At 50.5% G+C, this 11,685-nt stretch overlaps 1 protein-coding gene across 1 annotated transcript; it reads right to left on the bottom strand.

The window, feature by feature from the left end:
* Positions 1–3,719: 3,719 nt before the first annotated feature.
* ZC3H12A (zinc finger CCCH-type containing 12A) lies at positions 3,720–11,379 on the bottom strand. The gene is made up of 6 exons (XM_056330933.1): positions 10,844–11,379; positions 10,190–10,711; positions 6,889–7,028; positions 5,887–6,121; positions 5,283–5,389; positions 3,720–5,178 (listed from the first exon to the last, which is right to left on the bottom strand). Exons 2-6 carry the CDS (start codon positions 10,666–10,668, stop codon positions 4,157–4,159), a joined length of 1,983 nt encoding a protein of 660 aa, XP_056186908.1. The 5' UTR covers positions 10,669–10,711; positions 10,844–11,379; the 3' UTR covers positions 3,720–4,156.
* Positions 11,380–11,685: the final 306 nt, after the last annotated feature.

Below are 11,685 nucleotides of genomic sequence, written 5' to 3'. Positions count from 1 at the left end.
AGCTCGCAGCTGTTCGGCCAGCTCCCCTTGGCCCCACTGCCCAATGGAAACAGCCTTGGGTCATCTCTGTAATCCTTCTCTTTCCCGTGGTTGTGCCTCGACACTTTTCAGGAGCCTTCTGCACCCCTTTTCTCCAGCTCAGCTGGGAGCTCCCCCTTTCAAAGAGAACAGCAGCGATTCCTCACCTGGTCAGGGTAGGAGAAGGTGCTCAGAGAGGAGCCAGCCTCCTGAGGGCTCAGCACAAGGCTTTACAGCCGCACGAGGCCAACAGGACGAAGGCAGCGCAAGCCCACTGAGGTACAGGGAACTTTCCACGGGGTGCCTGTGTGTGACCTCCTTAACCAACAGAGCAGTAACCCGACAAGGTCTAACCTATTTTAGTTGGATAAGAAACACAAAGCCAACGCACAGCAGTCATGACAGGTCCCCCTCGCCGCCGTGCCCCAAGGAAGTGGTAAGCCACCGGATGAGTCTTGAAAATTCCACAATAACAGCACAGAGAACCTGCCCAAGCGCAGCAGCCCGCAGCGTGCAGGTAGGCAGCTCCTCTGACTCAGTGCAGACGACTGCGCAGGGGGGAAAAATACGCAGCAGTGACAGCTCCGATCAGCACTCCCCACATTTCCCGAGCTCCTGGGCACCACTGGGCTGCCTGGCGTAGGAGAAAGCAGTACTCGCACTGGAACACACGGGCTGCTCCAGGGGCAGGAGGCACGGGGTCTCTCATGCAGAAGCCTTGGGTAAGAGATCAAGAGAATTCAGAGCAGCAGTGGCTAGATTTCAGCTGGGTTTTCGGGGGGGCAGGGGGCACAGCAACACACACAGCAGAAGTTTGTGGGAATAATTTTGACAAGATTCATGTTGGGGACTAACCCCCTCAACTTGCTGTGCCACTAGGACTGTCACTGCAATAGAAAAGGGCCATTCACATCATAACCAAAGAAAGTGGCCACCAGCTCTTCTTTTCCTGGTTATGGTAAATGAACATCTGTGCTTCGGCACAGGCTTTTTTAGTTGCAGCAGCCCAGCTTTGATAGAAGTAAAAAATCAACATTCCCCCCTACACCTACCCATCCTGCAAAACCAAAGTCCCCTGTTAAGGTATTTTATAGAAGACCAGCCTTAAAAATCCTGCAGCATTTTTCAGCTACAGAACCCCACTACAAACAGCAGAAAAGCCTTCACCTGGTTAAAAGGTCTGATCCAATTCATGACGCATCACTTAATCCCCTCCCCACCAAGACCCTGGCCACCATACCTGTACGGAGCCACAAAAGCTTACCGTCACTTCAAATGACGTCCTCGGGCATGTTCCTCTCCCACAGCACGTCAGTGACCTTTCAGACTGTGAGGTTTCGGATTTATTTTTTCAGACAATGTACTATCAAAGCACTGCCTTCCTTGGTTTTGATTAACTAGAAATAGCCATTGCCCTGTATTAAATTAAGAGCACAAATTTGAATAAAGACCATAAAGGTATTTAACAAGTCAGATAAGAACATGCTGTACTGCGGTACAGCAGGTGGGAGGGGAAGATTCTTACACAGAAATGTGAGCCTTGATATTCCTACTGCATTTCCTTCCCAGCTGGTAACAGAGCTTTAGAGCAAAGTCTTGACATGTTACAGTCAGCATACGATCATGTGCAACATCTGACACAGATGTGCTATGTAACTGGACAACATGGGTATTTATTTCCAGACTGTACTCTGGAACTGTCCGTTACAACTGAAGCACAGCCCACAGTTTATCCCAAAATAATGATGAGCACGCGCTTCTTTAGCACACGAGACATCCAACATGGTTGTTCCCATACTGCAGTTACAGCCACATGCCTTTGCACTGCACCTCGACTGCCAGTGCATCCCCGGGGCAGCGAGCTAACTTCAGTAATGCCAAATAAACTTTTTATCACTATTCTCTGCTACACCAATTTGGAGCAATTTGATTTTTTTGACCTGTCACACTGCATCAGTTAACAAGCCTGTCAATATCCAGCCATCACACTGTCGCTGCCATTCGACTGCATATGGAGATTGAAGATTGTCAGAGGAACCCCAGGGATGAGGGATAATTTCTCCAGCTTTCCTGGAAAAACAACCAAAATGTTGAACAGTCTTCCAAAAAGCCACCAGAGACCAAGTAATTCAACTCAGCAGTTTTTATTTATATAACACAAGTTCTTACTTTGCCACAGCTTCCATGTGGCTGCCTCCATTCAGTACATAAACTATATACTGCATAACGATACAGAAAGTTCAGTAAAATGTCAGCTTGCGAGTATAAAATGATAACCTTCTGATTGCAAGAGAAGAAGCATACATCAGCATTCCACCAGAAAAACAACACACACCACGCCAAGTAACACAATGGCCGAGTCAAGAACAGTACTAATTAAAAACAGCATCAAGCAGCAAGTTGCTGGACAATAACATTAAAAACCATTTTTCCTGTAATTTACAAATATGCAAAGTATCAGGTTACTTAGAATTAAGAAGCATTTTGCTTACTAACATGAAACATTACTAATTTGTAATGTATCATAATTAACCAGGTATACAGGTTTCTGTGTCCCTGTGGTTTTTATGGCACATGGTGCCAGTCTGGGTAGGTCACTCCTTGGACAGAGGGAAGAAGAGGAACAGACAAATCTGTTCCTGAAAGGGCTCTCAGAAAACAGCCGTATTCCACTCTCCCCTTCATAATATGCCACTCAACAACCTCTGTTTAACCACAAGATAGACGTATTTTAAAAACATAACAAAAACACAGATACAATGTGTATCAACGAATCAACTGCTTCTGGCCTGCAAGTGCAAGAAACATCTTTGCATTCTAAGCACAATGAAATTCCAGGACCAGAACCAATTACTACAGCAATTGGTTTTGCATATTTAAAATCTGTTACAGTATCTACAGTTAAAAAAAAACCAAACAAAACACCTTACAGAGTAAGAGGGAACAAGAGGGGAGCAGTCTTACCAAATAAGTCTTATTCTACATTTTTGGATGCTGCTAGTCTGACAAAGCTGAAGGGGACAGGAGAACATTAGTAAGAAGGAAGATGAAGCAACAGTTTTACAGAGAAAAATATTAAGGAATCCTCGTGACCAGGACTGGCAGCAGCCCAGACATGACTACAGCTGTTTTACCGAATGCTCAAAACTATTGCTGTCTGAAGACAAAAGGCACAACATCATAAATCCTCCTTGTCAGCGTTGTACAGAGATAGCCTGGGACAGGTTACCAGGCAAGGTCACTGCTTTAGAGCAGCATCAACAGCGTGGTCATCCTCGTGTTCCGACACCTGTGTTTTCCAGCAGATGACAAACACACAGCTCGCATGTCGCTTTGGAGCAGTGTCAGGCCTCTCATCCCGAGAAGGGATTGTGCTCCCAGCTCCTCTCATTTCTGGGAGCTAAGCAGCTTGCTAAGCACTTGTGGTACATACCGGAGAATTGCCTCATCTCAGGAAGGTAAGCTTAAGTGGGAGGGGTATGGAAAGCATCATTAAAGAAGTGCACCAATAAAACCAAATTAAAGTCAGCTAAACCCAGCTTTGTACTAGATTTATAATCAAACATTTTCCACAGATCTGCGTGGTTTGGTAAACAGGCCTACTTAAGAGCCAAGAACAGCCTTGACGATGCATTTCAGTCTTCACAAATAAGCCTCACACCAGTGCAAAGGTAGTAACCCCCTCACCTTCCACAAGCCCCCCCCCTCCCCCGAATCCTCCCTCCACACACCTGATAACACACCAAGCCATCTCAAACCTGAAGCTAACAGGAGGAATAAGGTCACATTTGGCCCTGAACAACTGCAGGAATTTGGGGTGTGCCTGACTCGCCACACAAACCCAAAGGAAAAATCCTGCTCTGAAGCTACGGCCCCTCCTCCTGTTCAGCACCCAGAGCCTCTTCAACAGCCTCTGGTAAGACGGGGCCCTAGGGTGCTCTCACCTCTCTAACAGGGGCACACTGTCATGCCTAGACCGGAATTTGCTGTGAGCGTACCACATTTGGAATCCAGCCTCCAACTGGAGCCCGGTACTTCCAAGAAACAAGGAGGAGCCCTCAGAAGGCATCTATGGCAGCTACAGAGCGCAAACACTGCCCCTCGAGCTCTCCACGTGCCTGGCTGCCCTCGGCATCCCTCATATACCGGGGTTCTGAGACTTGTACGTTAGTATCTCTGCAGCTAGCCTCTGGGGATCCAGAAGTCGAGGGAAACGGCTCATCACAGCATCAACTAAATGGGGATGGAATATGCCACACAGCTTGACATGCACATTGGCTCGCTCCTCTGCGAACTGGTCAGAGACAGCCCACTGGCAGGAGTCCCCATACGCTGGCCCTGGGGCTCTCTGTACCGAACGAGGATCTCGCACGCTGGTAGATCTCACTTGAGGCGGTGGCATCTGGTATGGTTCAGACCAGAACTCGCGAGAATGGGGTGGAGGAGCAGTGTATTCATTGGGCAGACTGTATTGGCCAGCATTAGCTGGGTGTACTGGTACTCCGTAGCCTGAGAAAGAGTGAGGGGGTCCTGAGTGAGATCTCTCAGGGCTATACTGCAAGAAGCTAGCACCAGAGGAAGATTTATGGGAACCATGCTTGTAAGAGACCAGACCATTTTGCTCTAAGCCGGGAGAATGTGGGTAGACAGGCCTCTGCCTACCGCAGTTGCAGACTGCCATCTGATCAGCAGGGGAATGATCACAGTGACTGCTAGATCTGTAAGGCCACATGTCAGACAGTTGGTTCTCCAGAGACCCAATGCCTGAGTCAAGATGCTCCTGAGAGATGTAAGAGAGAGAGTCCATATGAGGCTGCTGGTACCTGTCGGAGGACCTGTGGTTCCCACTGTTGGGAGGGACGCTGCCTGAGACACAGCCTTTGACCTGAAGCGGAACATCACTGGGTTTTGCTTTGTGGGTCAAGCTTTTCCTCTCTGCAGAGACCTTCTGCAAAGAGCTTTTATCACTCTCTGTGGGCACGGAGCACAAGACCTCTGCCTGGGAACCTCTTTTGCCTTTTTTCTCCTCCTTGGCAGCAGTACTTCTGGTAGGAGACAACCTTGCATTGGCTCGGAGTTCATCAGCTAATGAGCGCTGGGGCTGATTGATCCTTTCAGGGTGGTAGAATTTACACTTAATTCCATAAGTGCATTTCTTCCCTGCAAGGGAAGGCAGAACATGGAATGAGCAGCTGAATTTTACTCATGTATGAATTACACTTGCACAGAGACCTCGGTCATCACATTTAGAAGGCAAGTCTTACCATAAGGACACTGCTGTTTCTTGTGTTCTGGCACCACGGGTTTCTTTCTCAGAAAGTTATCCAGGCTGGGGCCATGTCGCCCTAAGGGATCATCTGGAGGCATAAACCTAAAGAAAAATAAATCTCAGTCAGGAGCAGTTCACTTTCTTGGGACAGGGTTAATTTCTTCTTAAAGTCTCCCATTTCGCTGAAGATTAAAAGCTCTCTGAGCTCTAAAAAAAACCCCAAACTTTCCCATTTCACTGCAGAGATAGCCCTCCTGTCACCTGGTAAAGACCAGCACAAAGTGCTTCACTCCAGGCAGAGAGGAGGTTTTGTGCTGTTGCTGACCCAAATTAGTACCTGCTGCCAGGCCTGCAAATGATTGTCCTGTGAAGAAATCAAGCCTTGGAGCTCTCTTAGGAACTCCACTACAGCACAGCTCCTAGTTCCAAACCATGAACAGCTATTTAAGATACCTCCCAATATCTCTACAGGATTTTTTTTCCACACTGTACCAGCATTTTGCTCTTTTCATGCATCACTTGCTATTGCTTCATTAAAACAACACAGCACGCTCACACAGAATTTTTTTTTTTAAAGCAAAGAAAGAATGGGAACCTACTTGTCATTAACAAAGGAATACATCAGCAGACGCTCCTCAATAAATTTCTTCCACTCAGGACGCTCGTTCTGCAGGTCCCGATAAGTATCATTAGAAACCACAATGCCATCAGACTCATGTGCCAGTTTCACAATGAATCGATCATCGTAACAGACAACACGCTTGCCTCCAACCCGCCTGGAAGGGGTGAAGACCAGAATTTTCTTCTTCTCAAGGTCACGGAGAATGTACTGGTCTAGAACAAACACAAATGTGAACACACTTACACAGCCCAAAGGCTTTCACACAGATAAAGTAACATTATAAATAAATGACAAAATTAAAGTAATTTCTTCTCTCCACAGCTCAGCTTGCATTCTCATCTGTTTTATACCATCGATCAGGCTGTCAGAGGTGGATTCCTAGCCCCGCTGCCTGCATGGCACCCAAGAAGCCTTAGAACCCACCACCGAGGCTGCTGTAACACAGCAAGTCCCAGCCACGTCGCCCTTTGCATGCAGCAGTTAAGGCTGGCAGGCTAGTATCTTGTATGGTGCTGTACCATGTAGTGCATGGATTTCTGAGGAGAGTTGCTTAGAAATCTCAGCTGTTCGCAAGTTCAGAGCAAAGTCCCCTCAATTTGAATAATTCTGACTAAGCTCCCATTGAGCTTTAACTTTTAGCATGTAGAAATTCTGTACAGTCTACAGTGTCAAATATGTTTGTCAAATACATAGCATGAAGGTGTGTCCCTGAAAGAAGAAAAAACTCGGTAAGAGACAAGTTAGGAAACAGACTAGCACTACATTCTTTGTTCTTGAATTATTTCACCGATTCAGGCAAGAACTTGCTTAGGGGAGAAGTTAATGACTAATTCTCACTGGTCAGCTCAGCTTGCTGGATCTCCTACCACTCAGATCTTCCATTCATAAGTTAGTAATTAACCAGCCAGAACTTTGCAAGCTCATTAAGTGACAAAGCAGTAAGCCTGAAAAGCTGCTTTTGGTTTTCACATTTCCACACCTGTTATAAGCACATCTGGTCGTGGCTGCTCCTTCCTCCAAGATGGCACGAAGACTGTAATATCCTTGTGTCCCCTGTCCCAAAACCACTGGACAGCCAGAAGGATACCTCGGCAGGAGAACACTTCTTTATTTCCATGGCTGCATTGAAGAAGAAAATTAAGGACTTCAATATTCAGGTTATGTACAGACTTGTCAGGCAATATACTAAGCAAATGGATCCAGCAGTTCAGATAATCTTTAGTGAAGAAGTGTTTAGAGTAGCACAATCAGCATTCATTGCTCATCTTGTGTAAAGAGACATCACTAAGCTCTTCACAGAATTACTGTTCCTTTAGCACCTCAGTATGCCAATAAATACCCATATCCTCACTGGGAGGGAGAAAGCAGCTGTAACTGTTGCAGCTGCTCTGAAACAGAGCTCTTGCTTCGCTCTGGACTCTAGATCTTTATTTTTAGTGCTGAGTACAATGTGATCTTGAACACCCTTTGTCCTATTCTGCCAGCTAATACCAGTGGCTAACCTCTGCCAGTGTAAACTGTACCCTCACTAGGTGTTCTGTTTGTAAAGCTATTCTGATAACTCAAGGAAAACAAGGTTTTATGCACTCTTACCTCAAGGACATCAGCACTGAGGAAAAATGCTTCTTCGCTACATTATGCCTGCCCCCCCCCCCCCCCAATATATACATATTTTTATATATGCATATATAAGTGCACTATTTGCATAAAATAGCAATAGTAACTCCTGGTTACAGGATCAGTGCTGAATGTCTCAACTTGGCAGTTTGAGAACAAAGTTTGACAACAGCATCAGAAGCTACGTACCAATGCAAAAAGCTGCTTCTTAATTATTAGGTCATATCAGTAAGTTTCCAGAACTTCTAAGAGGAAGCTACCACTCCTGTTTTACAAGTGCCAGTATTTACAGTGTAATCAGTTCTTCTGCTGATAATGGTTCTGGCAAGCTTTCAACTTTTTTGTATTACAGCCTGATCTGTCATTCAAGATCTAATAGCCTGCATTTCATGATGACACTCTGGTAATATGTACTACACTAAAGATAACTGGTCTCATGATTCAGTAAGATTTTCCCCATCTGGGGACTACCCTGCCACAAGTCTTACTCTTCCCATCTACACTTGAATGACATTTCAACTCCCACCACCACTTAGCGTGCCAGTGAACTCCTCCGTAAGTTACTGAGGAGCTTCCATCCCAGCAGAGGCACAGCTAAGCAGCACAATTACTACAGTACCACTAGAAAGAGGCTTTACTTCTCCTCCTGTCCTCACCCTCCTCCTATTAAGAAAATTGAAAAGTTGTACCAAAATACTTATTCTAAAAGAACTATAAGTTTAGCAATAAAACTAGTACCTGAAGAGACACCTAACGCATCTTCATTAAGAATCCCAAATTACAGAAAGGCTGATATTAACAATCAGCAGAACGATGCTCTGAAAACTTTTCCAATGTCAGTCTGTTTTTGCCATAGATAGCCAGACACAAGTTACTATGAAGTTTTTTAAAAACTTTTTTTTTTTCCCCGAGTCCTTGCTACCGGTCTCAAACCTACAGAAGGTAGCTAATTGGGCTGATCTGATTTGGCAACAGCCAAGAAAAAATTCCCTTAGAAGGAAGTAAAAGCTAATTTCCACTATGATTTGCATATGTTTGTCAAGAGCTGCTCAGGAAGGCCCCGGTACACACTGCAAATGAATCAGCAGGGAACATCACACCATCAATACAGGAAGTTTCAGAATGGAATTCCCCTTCTAGCAAATTGCTTAAAAAAGCCAGACTGCTTTTCTCATGTCAAACTCCTATCGGCAGCATTGTTACCGCCCGGCCTGCCCTAAGTCACATTTGCTGTGATCCCTCCTGTGCTTTTGGGATAAATGAGGTAAGAGGCTCCTCATTTCAAAAGCAGCAGCCAATTCTGTTGAAGGCTGAACACTTATCAAAGGTAAACTCCGCTGCAAGAGCCACACCGCTCAGCACAGGTCCCGCAGTGGGCCATTTTCCTCAAGTGACTGCACAGCTGCTGGAGAGCTGCAGGAACAGGACTGCGCTCTCCTGGAGACACCAAGGTCATATCTTTTACTCTCCAGCCCTGCTTGATTGCCATCGGAATTCCTCTGTTGCCCTGGGACTCGCAGGCTCTATTTCTTGGACACACAGCAGACTGTACCCCATCTTTTCTCAGTCCTGTTCTCAGAACTGTCAACCATGGCTTAGAGAAAACCACACACGTAAACAAAGCTCCACTCAACACTTTTGCTTTAGACAAAAAAATCTACCGTAACACACACGGCAGCTCTGTGGTCACCCAGGTTTTTTGGTCTGTTTTTTTTTTTATTAAAAATTCTGTGCACACAAACATATGCTACAAAACCTATTAGGCTAAAACACTGTGAAGGAGGCTTGCTTTTCAACTGCAACGACAGAGCCCTGTTTAGAAACCTGGTGCGTTAAATTCACAGAGCCCAGACCCCCTGTGCAGAGGTGGGGAGCACACAACGCTCACCATCGTGGGAAACAAACGCCAAGGTGAAAGTAGGGTCATCAAGCCAGTAAATACCCATCCCAGAGAGTCTGGGTGCTCCGTGGATATTAGGGCTCCGGCATTCCCAAATTACCGCTCCAACCCAAGCGGCTTCGTAGGCTGCTCTGGCTGCAGCGCCCAAGGACCTGCCCCATCGCCACCACAATGCCAGAGATGCTGAGGAGGAGTCGCAGCCCTGCCTTGGTGACTCGATAGGCTACAGTGTCTCTTCAACTTCTCACCCGTCCTCTGCGCTGTACCAAATCCACCCAAAATAGGAGAGTCGTAATGTGGAGACCAGTCTCCAATGCAGGAGACAGCTCCATATTACAAAGTCTTCTCTAATTAACCCCATAATTATTTATTGAGCAACTTCCTGCTACAGAAACTTACATAAAGCCATTAGGTAAGAAGACAACCTATCTCCAGTTATCCTACCCATGAGCCAGAGCACAAGGGAACATCTTTACTCCCAGCAAACATGCCCACTCCAGCCAGAGCCCTGTGGGGTCCACGGGCGGGAGAGGCCAGCAAGACGGCTGGCGCCTGCAAGGGTGACACTCGCCCTGGCGAGCGCCGCACGTATCGGCGAGGTGCCTCGGGAAGCATCACCAGGGCTGCCAGCGGTGGCTGTTCTCGGTGCCAAACCCAGAGCGTGTCAGACGCCAATCTCCGGACTGGAGCTCAGGCAAAAGCCGCACCACACCGGGCCCCGCACGGGCAGCCCCCGGTGCCCGCCCACAGCCCCCAGACCCACCTCATGGCCACGTTGCTGCCATCGATGACGATGGGCTTCAGGTTCTCGCTCTCCGTCTCCTCCGGGGCGGGCGCCGGGGCCTTGTTGGCCGCCCCCCCCCGCGGGACCAGCGGGGCCTCCTTGGCCTCCGGCGGGGCCTCGCCGCTGTCCCGCTCGGCCGGGCCGTGCTTCACCAGCTCCCCCAGCACGGTGTTGGTGTCGGCGCCCAGGCCCAGCTTCTGCAGCACGACGTGGATCTCCTCCGAGGAGTAGCCCAGCTTGCGGAAGAAGTCCACCTTCAGCTGCATCTCGGCGCTGTCGCAGGGCTCCCGCCCGGGGCTGCCCGCCTCCTCGGCCGGCTCCGCGCCGGGCAGGCCCGGGCCCAGCCCGCGGCCCTCGCAGGGCTCTCTGCCGCTCATCCTCCCGCCGAGCCGGGACGCCGGCAGCCTGGCGGCCGGGAGCGCCTCAGGCCAGCCCGGGCCGCCGCTGCCCGCCCTCATGGCTCCCCGCGGGGGACTCCCGGCCTCCGGTCGCGCCCCGGACCTGCGGGCCAAGACGGGCGTTAGCGGCGGCCCCCGGCACGCCTCCGCGCGGCCCCCCCCGCGCCCCCGTGCCCGGCCTCCGCGGGGCCGCGCCGCCCGCCCCGAGCCCGCCCGGCCCGCCGCCCCCGCTCACCGGCCCGCCGCCGACGGGCCGCCGCTGCGTCTCCATGGGGCCGGTGCGGGCCGGGCGGCGGCCGCCGCTTTATACCGGGGCCCGGGCCGCGGCCGCGCCAACGCGGAAGGGCAGCGCGGGCGGGGGCGGTGCGGCGGCCGCTTCCCGGTCCGCCCCGCGCCCCGCCCGGCCGCGGCCCTGGGGCGGGGAGGCGGCGCTGCTCGGGCTGCGGCCTCGCCTCGGGGCCCGCCGGGCCTGCCTCGCTGGGCGAGCGCCGCGGGGCGGCGGCTTGGCGGCCGCCTCTGGGCCCCGTCCAGCCCCGCCGCCGCTGCCTGTGGAATAACCCCGGCAGATGCAGAGGCAGGTCCCTCCTGCAAACACCTGGGGTTTATGCAAATCGTGTTGCAACGCGGGCAGATTTGCCCCGACAAGCTGCTCCTTAGGGAAATGAGCCCTTCTGCTTCCTGCTCTGCCCCGGCCCCCCGGCCCCCTGTGCGGGGTGCCAGCGGCGGGCGGTGCGGCGAAGCCCCCCGTTGGCACAGGCAGGCACATCTGCGGCGGCGTGGGCGATAGCCAGTTCCTCAGAGGTCTTCCCAGCTTGTCCTTGGCTGCTCTTGGGTTAAAACCAATGCGTCAAAACTCCAGGCCTGACCCTTTTTAACTACCACCCCCCTCACCCCCCACCCCCCATCAGAGGTGGGTGTCAAGTGGTGACTGAGTCCCAGAGCCCCACGGCGCCTGCTGGGTGCCCCCCGACCCGCACGGGGTGTATGGTGCTACCGCCCGCTGCCCCCGCCACGCCAAAGGCCAGGCTGGGGCCTAAGGACCCTCAGGAGGGGGTGGCCGCGGCGTGCCCGGCACAT

The sequence above is a fragment of the Falco biarmicus genome, chromosome 3 (assembly GCF_023638135.1).
Source record: "Falco biarmicus isolate bFalBia1 chromosome 3, bFalBia1.pri, whole genome shotgun sequence".
NCBI classification, from domain to species: domain Eukaryota; kingdom Metazoa; phylum Chordata; class Aves; order Falconiformes; family Falconidae; genus Falco; species Falco biarmicus.
The sequence above is the reverse complement of the archived record's forward strand: the minus strand, read 5'-3'. Positions and strand labels throughout refer to the sequence as shown.

Coding starts and splice junctions, on each gene's coding strand:
- ZC3H12A (XM_056330933.1), bottom strand. CDS start 10,668: ATGAGGGCGGGCAGCGGCGGCCCGGGCTGGCCTGAGGCGCTCCCGGCC. Junction 7,029..10,189: donor GGCAGCAACGTGGCCATGAG/GTGGGTCTGGGG, acceptor TCTTCAATGCAG/CCATGGAAATAAAGAAGTGT. Junction 6,122..6,888: donor ACCAGATGTGCTTATAACAG/GTGTGGAAATGT, acceptor TGTTTGTTCTAG/ACCAGTACATTCTCCGTGAC.